This window comes from Andrographis paniculata, unplaced genomic scaffold (genome assembly GCF_009805555.1).
Source record: "Andrographis paniculata isolate CXL003 unplaced genomic scaffold, ASM980555v1 Contig54END, whole genome shotgun sequence".
Classification (NCBI taxonomy): domain Eukaryota; kingdom Viridiplantae; phylum Streptophyta; class Magnoliopsida; order Lamiales; family Acanthaceae; genus Andrographis; species Andrographis paniculata.
Genome location: NW_026137589.1, coordinates 3,597,550 through 3,610,519, shown reverse-complemented (window position 1 = coordinate 3,610,519; position 12,970 = coordinate 3,597,550). Strand labels below are relative to the sequence as shown.

At 35.1% G+C, this 12,970-nt stretch overlaps 2 protein-coding genes across 7 annotated transcripts; one reads left to right on the top strand and one right to left on the bottom strand.

Annotated features, from left to right (window-relative positions):
• Positions 1–2,255: 2,255 nt before the first annotated feature.
• Positions 2,256–6,458, top strand: LOC127255706 (histone-lysine N-methyltransferase, H3 lysine-9 specific SUVH4-like). Of its 6 annotated transcripts, none has more exons than XM_051281392.1 (2): positions 2,256–2,370; positions 3,059–6,458. In XM_051281392.1, exon 2 carries the CDS (start codon positions 3,119–3,121, stop codon positions 6,335–6,337), a length of 3,219 nt encoding a protein of 1,072 aa, XP_051137349.1. In that variant the 5' UTR covers positions 2,256–2,370; positions 3,059–3,118; the 3' UTR covers positions 6,338–6,458. The 6 variants fall into 6 exon arrangements, with proteins under 6 accessions (XP_051137349.1, XP_051137347.1, XP_051137344.1 ...); XM_051281390.1 differs by having other exon boundaries at positions 2,270–2,391; XM_051281387.1 differs by having other exon boundaries at positions 2,285–2,437.
• A 3,463-nt stretch (positions 6,459–9,921) lies between these two features.
• Positions 9,922–12,112, bottom strand: LOC127255415 (FCS-Like Zinc finger 10). Its single transcript, XM_051280927.1, has 3 exons — positions 11,871–12,112; positions 10,482–11,412; positions 9,922–10,401 (listed from the first exon to the last, which is right to left on the bottom strand). The coding sequence occupies exons 2-3, from the start codon at positions 11,369–11,371 to the stop codon at positions 10,254–10,256; spliced, it is 1,038 nt and encodes a 345-aa protein (XP_051136884.1). The 5' UTR covers positions 11,372–11,412; positions 11,871–12,112; the 3' UTR covers positions 9,922–10,253.
• Positions 12,113–12,970: the final 858 nt, after the last annotated feature.

The following is a 12,970-nucleotide window of genomic DNA, read 5'->3' as shown; positions in this document are numbered from 1 at the left end:
ATTACAGTAAAAAGAAATAGTATAATTTTATTTAAAGAATCATATGAACTTTGAACAAACCGTGCTCACTACATATAATTATATAAAATTTTCAAATAATATATATTTTAATTCAACACAATATATAGCTTGTTAAATAAAAGCATATGTGTTGTATTGATATATTTATCATGTGCTCGGTTCATAGTACGTTGTATTTTTTATATAATGTATTGTGTGAGACTATATAATATGTAGTATGTCATAGTCTTTACAGTATCTTGTCTATCTTTAAATGGTACTCCCTCCGTCCTAAAACTATAGTCTTAATTGGATTGGACATGATATTTAAGGAATATTGATATTATATAGGTAGTTGGTAAAAAATATGAATAAAAGACTTTTTTGCCCTTTTGAGTGTATTAGTGTAAAAAGTTGTGGCAATTGTGTAATAAAAATGAAAAAGTAGGGGTAGCTTGATGGTGATATGATTATTTATGGAAATAAGACTATTGTTTTGGAACGGACAAAAATAGTAGACAAGACTATTGTATTAGGACGGAGGGAGCATGATGTTTGTACCTATATTTGTACTTCTCCGTTTATTCAAAGAGTATATATATTTCTATTTTGGGTTATTCAATTATAAACTAACCATTTAAAAATACTTTATATTTTTTTACAAATACTCTTACTTTATCATTACATTATTACTTTACACAAAAAAATAAGAACAAAATTATCTTTACACTACTTTTTTAACTGTCCACTATAATGAAAATACTCTTATATCCGTTCCAATTCACAATACTCTTTTTACTATTTTGTTTGTCTCACTTAAAACTACTATTTTTTCTATTTTACTAAAAATAATCATATATTAATATCAAAATATTTTTAATTTTCTCTTTAATTACAAATATATTATTACACATACAATTATACTTTATGTATAAATCAAACAAAAATGTTAAAATATCTTTCACACCTTAACTAACCAATAAAATATTATTATTAAGTTGATGTTATTATAAGAGACTTTTGATCCGGTAAATATCCATTAAGGCCAAAACTTCGAGTATCATATTTTAGCGTCATTGGTGTTGTGAGTCAACTATTTGAGGTATAGTCTTTGAAAATTTCTCCCTGTAATTTCTCCTCGTAATTTCTTCCCGTAATCAAGATTAATTCTGATGGTTCCGTTGAGCGCTACAAGGCGCGTCTGGTGGCTAGGAGTTATTCTCAGGAATATGAAGTTGACTACGAAGAGACTTTTACTCCCGTTGCTCATCTTAATATTGTTCGTTGCTTTTTTGCCATTACTGTTGTTCGTCACTGGTCTCTTCTTTAGTTAAATGTCAAGAATGCATTCTTACTTTACATTCTTTTTGAAGAAGTTTATATGACTTTTCTTCCAAGTTTTTCCATTTTCTGTAAAAGTTTGTCGCTTACGCTACGCTTTATATGGGTTGAAACAAACCCCTCGGGCCTGGTATGCCACACTTAGCTATGTGCTCTTGGAGTTTAGTTTTACCACATGTGCCTACGATTTCAGATTATTTCTTTGTTCCTCTTCTTCAGGAATAGTTATCCTCTTACTTTATATTGCTGATATGATCATCACGGGAGATGATGTGTCTAGTATTTCTGATTTACAGACATATCTTAGGAAGCATTTTGAGATGAAGAGCTCGGGTCCCCTTCGTTACTTTTTGGGACTTGAGGTATCTGATTCTCCCTATGATTTTTTCTATCTGTCTCAGGCTAAGTATGTTTTCGATTTTATTTCTCGAGTTGGTTTCACAAATTGTCAGTAGCCTCTACGCCACTTCTCTATATAGTTCGACTTACACTTCGTGGTGGCTCTCTCTTTGATTTGACTGTTATTAGACGTGATATTACTCATCACTTCATTCAACAATATGTTATCAATTGGTGTATGCAATTTATACCAGGTCATATATGTTTTTTTCGAAAATAGGAGTAAATAATATTTTTTTATCTAACAGAAATTGTTCACTTTTTTTTATATTTGTTCCACATAATTTGATATTTATTTTTTTATACATATGATTATACACTTTATTTAAATTTAATTTTGTTAATTATTTTTTAATTTTAATTAAAATATTTAGTTATCTTAATTTTAATTATAATTTATAATTATTTTTATTAATATATTTTTTAATTATTTATTAATTATATTTTATCTGGTGTGAACCCTAAAATTTTATCGGGACGGAGGAAGTAATATTTAAGAAAAAAATAATGAGCAAGAGCTTTAAGAGACAGGGGTACAACAGTAAATACACCTCCCGATCGCGCCGCTCGCTTTCCTCTCCCTCATTTCTTCGGTTGTTCATCGACGATTCCACAGCTCGCTTCAGATTTGTACGCGATTTTTATTTTTCGGTTAGCAATTTCACATAACCGACCGCTGCTGCGTTTCTGGATGCCTGTATGCAATCATGTATATCTTTGTATCTGTATGATTTGCTCCGATGATTGTGGAAACCTATAGATTGGTATCGTAGTGCCCAAATTTGGTAATTCTATTGTATTTGGTTTTCTAGTTTGAGCATTTTTTCGTCTCTGTAACTGCGCCTGTATCTTCTTTCGATTTTAGAAAAATTGTGACCTGGCCGTTGTCAGCTTTTCTGGTGATGGACCTCGTTATACTTTTATTTTTCGTTTTCTTCTTCTTCTTTTTTTTTCAATAACTCGATGAGATTAGCAGCTCCCTATCTTGGGTCGTGTGTCAATGCATGTGGTTGGTGAAGCCCGCTTTGATTTTTTTTAGATATTGTGCTGGTGTTGGCTGAGACACTTATATGGCCGACTGCATTTTGCATATGCTCTGTATTTGACAGTTATTGCCGTTTTTTGCTGTTGGCGTTTCCAATCGTGCCTTAGTTTATCTATCTTTTTTGTTTTATGGATGATTCTTGGCGTTTATTGATTTATTTTTACTTGTTGGATAGATCTGTGCGATGATTTGATGCCCATGATTTCATTTCTGTATTTTTACTTGGTTTCAGGTTATTTTAATGTTCTCACTGTTTAGGGTGTGCATTTTCAGGTTTTTACTGAGCTGTCTGTGGGATTGGTGTAGCTTTTAGAGGATTTGTGGGCATTATTGATGGTTATGTTTTCTAATGGCTTTATATCCGATGATGACGAAAACAAGCTGCCTTTGGAGAATGGCTATGCTGCGAGATATAAGCCTAGAAAGGTATCTGCTGTCCGGGATTTCCCGCCTAGGTGTGGGCGTGATAATGTGCTCGTGGATACGAGTCCAGAGCTAAATGGTGCTAATGCAGGAAGAAACAGTGATGATGCATTCATGATTGAGCAGCAACGGAATGAATCACAGGATTTCCAACCACTTGGGATTCAGCTGCATGAAGAGGGTGTATTGAACAATCCTCTTGAAGTGGAAAGAGTTGAATCATTGGATGCATTGGTGGGAAAAGTGACGACAACAGCTATGGATGGGTCCTTAAATGATGGTGAGAAATTGATGATGGAGAGCGAATGTGCTGGTGTTAATAAGTTGAATGAATCTAAAAGGGATTCTTTGAAGGGAACTTTGTTGGCGCAGAAGGATAAATACTGCCGAAGAAGAGTATCCGCCATTCGCGACTTCCCTCCAAATTGTGGAAGGAATATTCCTTTTCAAGTGGATAAGAATGTAAAAATTGAAGCAGAATCCTCAGAAACTATATCAAGGCATGTTGTAGAGGATGTCGGAATGGATGAAATAAAGGTGAACTCTCAAAAAGAATGTTTGGTTAAAATTGAAGTGACTGAAACATTGAATGATAGGGGAAGGCCACTGAAAGGGACAATAGAGGATACCGATGAAGGTGGGATTATGGATTCTGAAGGGTGCAGCAAACTAGCTCTCCCTGGAATTGAGGACACTGAAGAACCTCCAGATGTAGAGACTGTAGCTTGCACACCTGGTACAAATGATGAGGTATGGAGCCCACGAAGCAGTTTTAGCACAGGGGATGGCTCATGTAGGGAGATTGCACATGGCTTGATGTCTGCATCAAATTGCCCAAAGAGAAAAAAAAGAGGAGCTCCAAATAATTCAGATAGTGGGAGAAGTGGAGCTAAGGGTCGAAAGCAGAATCTGTCTCGGCTGAAGAAATCCAAAGCTGTTTATCCAACAAGTAATCATGAAGCAGAACCTTCTCAGGGACAATCTGTGAAGAAAGATGTAGTTGATGGTTCCTATTATCCAGATGGAAGTCCTGGTTCATGTACCTATATGGATGAGGAATATATCGATTCTTCTAATGAATCTGCACCTTTAATCACTCCTATTTCTATGACCCCTGGTGTGATTGACCATACCGATGTCCCTACTGGGAAGGAAATTGTTGTTTATTCACCCGGAAAAAGTGATGAAATGAGGCACCCACATTGTGTTTCCGGCTCAAGAGATGTGGAGTTGATTGGTTCCAATGCCACATCTGACCATCCATCAGCGAAAGGCCGAAGAGTTCCATGCAACCCTGGTGAAAAAATGAGCAGTGTGAGAAAAGGAAAACATGAAGTAACTTGGAGACGGAAAGGAAAGGCTGTTGCCAGAAAAAGTACACCTAAATCAAAATTTGCAGGGTCATCATCTAAGCGGCACAATGATATAGATAAGAGCACTGCCCTTGCACTTAAAGAGGGTGAAGCTTATGATCATGATGATGACAAGTTCCTTACCAAGTCTCATGGAAAGCATAAAGTAATGGATATAGAAGTTAGCTTGCCTCCTTTCGGCCCCAAGAGTTCCGGTAATGGTGATGCGCGAAACAGGGTAAGAGAAACTCTCCGGATGTTTAATGCTTTCTGTAGAAAGCTGTTGCAACAGGAAGAATCCAACTCACAGCTTGGGGTTGAAGAGAAATTAACCGTTAAGAAGGGAAAGAGGATTGATCTGATTAGTGCCAAGATGATTAAAGAGATAGGCAAAGAAGTCAACACCGAAGAGCGGTACCTTGGACAAGTTCCTGGAGTTGAAGTGGGAGATGAGTTTCAGTACAGAGTGGAGCTTGCTGTTATTGGTATTCACCGCCTGTACCAGGCTGGAATAGATTGGATAAAACTCGATGGAGTTCCAGTTGCCACTAGTGTTGTTTCTTCAGGAGCATACGATGATGATGTGGAGAATGCCGATGTACTAATATACTGTGGACAAGGAGGAAATGTTGTTGGAAAATCTAAGCAACCTGAGGATCAAAAGTTGGAAAGGGGCAATTTGGCCCTGAAGAACAGCATATCTGCAAAGACTCCAGTTCGAGTCATTAGGGGATGGAAAGAGGCAAGGGTGATGGATCCTCTGGATCCAAAATCTAAAATGGTCACTACATATGTTTATGATGGTCTATACACCGTGAAACGCTATTGGGAGAAAGAAGGGCCTCACGGTAAGCAGGTATTTATGTTTGAGTTGCGGAGGCAGCCTGGCCAGCCAGAGCTTGCCTGGAAACAACTGAAGAAGTCGAATAAGTTCAAGAGCAGACCTGGAATGGTTGTGAATGATATTGCAGGAGGAGTAGAGACAATTCCTATTTTTGCTGTGAACACAATAGATGATGGGAAACCTCCCCCTTTCAAATACGTTCGTAAAATGATGTATCCTGGATGGTTCAAACCAAATCCTCCAGCTGGCTGTGATTGTACAGGCCGATGCTCTGGCTCAAAAAAATGTCGATGTGCAGTAAAAAATGGAGGTGAAATACCATACAACCATAATGGGGCAATAGTTGAAACCAAACCACTTGTGTACGAGTGTGGTCCTCATTGCAGATGCCCTCCTAATTGCTATAATAGAGTCACCCAACGTGGCATCAAATTTCAGCTTGAGATTTTCAAGACTGAGTCGAGAGGCTGGGGAGTGAGGGCCCTGACTTCTATACCTTCAGGAAGTTTTATATGTGAATATGCAGGAGAGCTTCTTGAGGATAAAGAAGCTGAAGAAAGAATTGGCAACGATGAATATCTATTTGATATTGGGCAGAATTACAGTGATACTTCTGTCATGCCCCACGAAAAAGCTGCACTGGTCGAACTTATGGAAGGTGGATATACCATTGATGCAGCCCAGTATGGAAATGTCGGAAGGTTTATTAATCACAGCTGCTCCCCAAACCTTTATGCCCAAAATGTGATCTATGATCACGATGACAAGAAGATGCCACATGTAATGCTTTTTGCCATGGAAAATATTCCTCCATTGAAGGAGCTAACCTACCATTACAACTACTCCGTGGATCAGATCCGCGATGCTAATGGAAATATAAAGGTAAAAAGATGTTTCTGCGGTTCTGCAGAATGCACAGGTAGGATGTACTAAGCTGTTTGTGTTGGTGAAGTGAAGTCATTTCATGTAGCTGTGTTTTCCCCTGCTGAATTCTCTCATTAAATGACTTTTGTACTCAAAGGTATGTCGGCAATATGAAGAATGTTTTCAACTATATTTGATAACCTTCGTTGTGGTAGATAACTTGAAGTAACATAAAAATTGGAATGTGTGAATGTGTGTATTTGTCATATTTTGTATATATAGGCCAAAAATTGCATATTTAGTTCCGTAAGTGGGCTCTATTGTTATTTTAGTCATTTTTATGAAAGATATTTCATATTAGGACATCAACTATTTACAAATGCCTGATTTTGGTGTTCCAATGATGTCTACATTGGCAAAATGCGTGCACATGATGAGTCCATGTCAATACTTTTCATCACTAAGTACTAAACTCAAGGCATTTGAAATGCTCCCAATGTGTGCTCAAACTTTGGGGCACACGAGTTTTAATGTGGGTGTGTATTTTTTGTCCTTTATAGTTAAAAAGTACAAAAGTTAGCATCATCTTTTATTAAAATGAGAAATTATAATATTTTTTATTACATCCAAAAATAAAAGTGCTTATAGATTTGAATGACAAAATAGTAGTTGGTATCTTACAATTAGTTGCCAAATGATTAAAATGATAAGTGATTTACTTATAAGACTAAAAGTGTAATTTTAGGTCATTGTTAGATATAGTAAGTTGTATGTATCATCTAATAGAGCCTGGTTAGGGTGTTGATTTAAATTAATCAGCATTGTACTGTCAGGACATAAAATATAGGTCACCACACAGGGCTTAAATGAATGGATTATGTGTTGTGTCGATTCTTACAATGTGTTGTCAGTTTATATAATCAGTTTATATGTTGTATTTATATTATATTAGCGTATAACATGTGCTATCTATTTATACTTCATATGCCGTGAAGTTATATTTTATATGTTGTCAGCATCATACTGACTAATATCCTATTAGCGCTGAATAGCTGCCCATCAAATATGAATATGTAAGGTCACAACTACATTAGTATTATCCTATTAGGAATGTAGTTTAGTTATATTAAGAATTTGATTTGTATTTCAAGTCAATTATACTATGAGGAGTTTGTTTACTTGTTTGTGTCCATGTGTTTTACTATCTGTTTTGCTTTGTCATTTTCTTGGTGAAGTAATGGTTGGATATGATAGTGTGAACGGAAAATTGGTGCTGAATATGATGTTTTTGTAGATAAATTGGGAGTTTGCAAGTATTAAAATGCAAGTAAAAAAACCTTTGGAGTATGCTCTTTTTATGTTTTTCATTTTTATTGTGTTTTTTTTTTTTTTATTTCGATGTTTTATGATAAAAATAGTGGTTGGATTGAATGTCTTGTGCAGATAACTTGTATCATATGTGATGTCTTTTTAAGGGAATGACTAATAACTTTTTCCCGTCTAAGTATCACATGTTCTTAATCATCTAATTCTCTACATGTTTAGTAAGAAAACTAAAGATTTAGGATAAGATAGTGAAGGATGAAACTGAGTGTGTTTGTGTTTTGGAGCCTGTTTCAGATGTTTTGGAGCATTTTGAATTTGAATTAAAGTAGAAAATAAGTTTAAGATGCGACGTGCTAAAAGAAAAAATGTATCGGATCTAATATTTTGAATAGAAAATAGATGAAAGATTTGATGTTATTCAAGAGTGAAGCTATTTTATCATTCACTGCATACTACAAAAATAAGATTGAAAGCACAAAGGCGCACGCACACTATACGTGTGCGGATGCACATAGTCGTACTTAGTATAAGTCATTTAATTAGAAAATTATGCTTTTGTTGGATTGCTTGTGTTGCAAAATATTTATGAAAAATTATGTGATAGCTACTTGCGATTGTTGATAGTATATTGGTTGCAAATGAGAGCTATGTGTGAAAAATTGTGGTTCGGGTTCTTTTGATCGTAGGTAGCATAAGTTGGATCTATTGTGTTTTTATAGCTTCTTGTCATCGTAAATGGTGTGATTAATGTGAGTGAGATGTCATTTTAGGGTGCTCGATCATTTATTTTTGTTGTAACAAATATTGATGGGCTATTAGCGCAGTGGTAGAGATGTCGCCCCTGCCCTTTGCGTCGTGTCTTGGCTGAGTTTATCATCTAAGGCACATTGACATGGTATAATACCTTTCACCCAAATTGGAGGATACAGTTTTGTGAATGTAGAAACGTAAATTTGGGAATAGTTAGGGTGCTTACTAACTAGCTGATAGTACATGAATTGAATTTACTTGTGGATTGTTATTATATGCTTATTTGATGTTTTAGTTTACGACTTGTGATCAGATAAATATGTATTGCGTGAAATATTATCATTAGTTCATATATTATATCTATAGTATGATAATATGTGTTGTCGGTATGTACTTTATATTTTGTTGGTTTATGATTTATATGCTCATTAGGGTTCATTAGCATGGTGTTGTATAAGAGCACCTAATTGCTGCCTAAATTTTAAACTTAATATTTTGTATGAAGAATAATGGTTGTGTTTCAGATATTGTGTCATGTAAAATCTGAGATACAAAAGGATTGTTTTATATATGGCGGCCGCTAGCACCACGGTGACAATACACGGCACCACATGGTATGCTATCACACAGCACACAGTGTTACTATAGGCAGTATGTCGTATGTATTCATAAAATATAAATACAACATATAAATTAACATCACATGCTATAGTCTTATGCAACACAAGCAATAGTTGATTTCGGCACATTGCGTACTGTCATTCAGCACACTTATAAATATGAATTAATAACACAAATACAATCACATGAACTAACTGCAGATCCTGTGTTCATCAGTCAAGTCAGCATGCATGGTGCTGATTTGACTGGGTCAACATATGCGATATAAATGACCTCTTTTAGTATATGTGTTGTTATAAAATAACATATATTGAGTTATAATATAATATATGTTGTATTATAAATATGTTGAAATATATATATAAACTGCGGATCTTGTGTTCATCGGTCAAGTCAGCATGGAGATAAGTGACAGTATATGTTTATACATATTTAGTATATGCGTTGTTATAATATAACATATGTTGAGTTATAATATTATATATGTTGTATTATAAGTATGTTGAAATATATATATATATATATAGGCTGAAGATCCTGTGTTCATCGGTCAAGTCGTGATGAGTGACCGGTATAAAATAGCATATGTTGAATTATAATATAATATACGTTGTATTATAAATATGTTGGAATATATATATATGTGTATGTAGATAGATAGATAGATAGATAGAGGCTGAAGATCCTGTGTTCATTGATGAGTGATCAATATAAAATAACATATGTTGAATTATAATATAATATATGTTGTATTATAAGTATGTTGAAATATATATATATATGTATGTGCTTTTATTGGTTATGTGTCAAATTATCGCCACAGAATACTTTCTGCCAAGTTGTTCGTTTCTCTAGTAAAAATTCAATCTTTATAGTTCTCTTCCTATATCAAATGCAATAAAATGGGCTATGGAGAGGACCCAAATAATCAATCAAACGACAACAACAAAGTCTACAAAGACATAGACAGATAAAACATTACATTCAAATACTCTTCACCATTACATACATATATGGCTCAGAAATTCAGTTCAAGGAATACATAACATTAACCCCCACAAAAACATAAAAGCTTGTTTGGGGAGCTACAATGTACATATCATCAAAAACTCTTCTATAACAAAAACAAAACCACAAGACAAGACACCCTTTAGACAACACCAAAACCCCCCTTCATTACACTACAAAACCATGACAGATAAAAACAACACAGCTCTCTGTCCCGTCTCGTCGACGACAATCGACAATCCCCGAGCTTCACCCGTCATCGGTATTGTGCTCGACGTACCTATCCCGCAATGAACAAGCTGCTGCTGCCGTTACTCGACCCGTCGTCGTGAATCTCGGGACAATCCCGCTTCGCCGTCTGTTCCATCTCCTCGTCCATCTCGATCGCCCGCAACCGGCAATCGTAGCTGCAAAACGATTTCTCGCCCCTGCAAGAAACGGCGAATTTTTAGTCTAACGAAAAAGTCGAGCACCGTATCGCGACGATTCTTGATATAAATAAACTAACCTATACATGTATATATCCTCTCCGTCTAATTTCTTGCGACAAAAGTGGCAAAATTTCAAGAAATCGTCGACGGGATCCAAAAAACGATCCGCAGATTCCTTATTACCGATCCCGTCATCCCGACGTTCGATCGAGAATACTTCATCGTCGCGACATTCTAAAATGCAGTCGCCGAAGATATGAGTGACCTTCGGATTCGAGCCGTGGATTCGAACACAAGTATAATCCTCGGAAAGCTCAATTTCACTCGTCGGCATCGAACCCACAAAACTTCTTTTAAAATTCGATAAACGAGAGCCACACGTTCCCGAATCCAACGAACGAGCATGAAACTTCTCGGGCTCGTCCGTTCCACCGCCGATTTCAAACACCACATTGGGATTGCCCTTTCGGACATCGCCGCGATTACTATTACGAAACGCTGGTAAGTTCGCCGGAAGAGACTTAGGCGTCTCGACAAAATCGACCGGACTCCTAATGCTCATTTTCCGTTCAAAGACGATATTTTTACCGTCACGAAACAATCGAGTGACATTTCCCAACTCCTTCGCCTCATCGTCGAGAGAATCGACAATGCTTAAGCCCACTTTAGTACAATCCCACGGCTTTAAATGTCGATCGTTTTGGGACGATCTTGCGAGCCTAAACGGAATTCCGATCCCCGAAAATGTTCGATAATCCAACGTCGACGTCGGGCTTCGAACCGAGTCGAATTCGGAGCTCCCGGGGATCCCTACAAACAATCCCGGGACCTTTAGAACAGAGGTTCCTTTGTAATTATGGATCGAAACATCGGATTGGGAGTATGAATCCGAGGTGGAAATCGGCGGCATTGTTGTCCCGGATTGGCTTTGATTCTTGGTGTAAGATCGAGCTCTCTTCCTCAGCATTCTTACAGGAAACAGAGGATGTAAGAATCTTCACCAAAACCCTACATTTTACAAATCAAACAAATGTCTGAGGGATTTGATTTTATTTGCATTAATCTACATTGAGTTTCAAAATGGGATTGACTGATTGATTATTTAAATTCGTAAAATAAAAAATGAAGAGTAGTTTTATATATATATATTTCTGATGAAGATTTCAGAGCAAGAATCTGAAAGGCAAAAACCATGTAAGGAAGATTTCGAGAGAAACCCCTGAAATTTCATTCTTGAGGGTTTTTCTTCTACTTTTATTTTTTATTTTTTTATTTAACTGTTGATAGGGTAAACAAAATTGAATAGCTGCTGAGAAATGCATCAGAGAAATGAAGAACAAGCAAATGGGCGAAATGAGGAATTGATTGAAAACAGTAAAAAAAATTTTTAAAAAAAAAAAAAATGCAGAAGAACAGTGCAATAAATCAATAGGTTTCTTAATTGAAGAAATTGAAAGGAAACCCACCTTCGTCTTCGTCGGTAGTTTCTGAGAAATTAAAGAACTGAAATCTGGAAAAATGGATGATGCCCTTCTCACCCTCCTACTCCTCCTCCTCCTCCTCCTCCTTCTGTCTTTATCTCTACTCTTTCTCTTTCCCTTCTCTTCAGAGTGTGTGTGTCTGTGTGAGAGAGAAAACCTTGCGCAGTACTCCTCTCTCTCTCTCTCTCTCTTGTGTGTATATTTCTCTCTCTGGGCATGAAAATCAGAGAAGCAGTGAGCTTCTCATATACTCTTCACTTTTCTTCCTTTTTTGTATTTTTTTTGTTACTTTGTTTAATTATTATCATACCTATTTTGATTTTTTTTGACACGTGGCATCCCATTATATAAATTTTTTTTAAGAAGATACAAAAATAGAACTAATCTAAGTCAAAAGTAAGGTTTATTCATTTATTTATTTCGAAAATAAGAGTAAGTTTGTATAATTTTAAATCAAAATTAATAGTGTTATTTATTTTTATAATTTTTAATAAAAATATATTAGTTTATTTGGCAAAATATCAATTATAATAATTATAAAAAAATCAACACATGTATTTAATTTGTAAGGAAAAGATTTATTTAATTGACAAAACATAAGTATATTAAATAATAACAAGTATAAATAAATACTTAATTTTCTTTATATATACTCCTCAAATTTTGAAGGATGTGTTAGTACACATTTTTTAAAAAAAATAATATATCAACTACAGTCATTATTTTTATATTTTATACATAATTTTTTATATTTTAAATATAAAAAATATCTCTTTAAATAATTTTATCAAATAAACACATCCAAAAATTTTGCCAAAATTTAAACATAACACATTTGAGTATTGAAAATGAATAGGCAAGGGTTTGATATGGTTAAAAAAAATTACCATTCATAATAACTTCTTTTTTTTCTGATATATTTTATATGGTTAAACCTCGTCAAATGATAGATGTATATATAATTCTATTTAAATAAATTAAATCATTTCTCATCGATATGTACGATATTGAATATGTTTTTGTACTTTATAATGTTAGAATATTCTAGAATCTCTCATACTTAGAAACAGAATTTGAGCCGACTA

Excerpts from the sequence above, each read along its gene's own strand:
- LOC127255706 (XM_051281392.1), top strand. The coding sequence starts at position 3,119 with ATGGTTATGTTTTCTAATGGCTTTATATCCGATGATGACGAAAACAAG.
- LOC127255415 (XM_051280927.1), bottom strand. The coding sequence starts at position 11,371 with ATGCTGAGGAAGAGAGCTCGATCTTACACCAAGAATCAAAGCCAATCC. Across the intron at positions 10,402-10,481 it reads GAGGATATATACATGTATAG|GGGCGAGAAATCGTTTTGCA; the intron begins GTTAGTTTATTT and ends CGTTTCTTGCAG.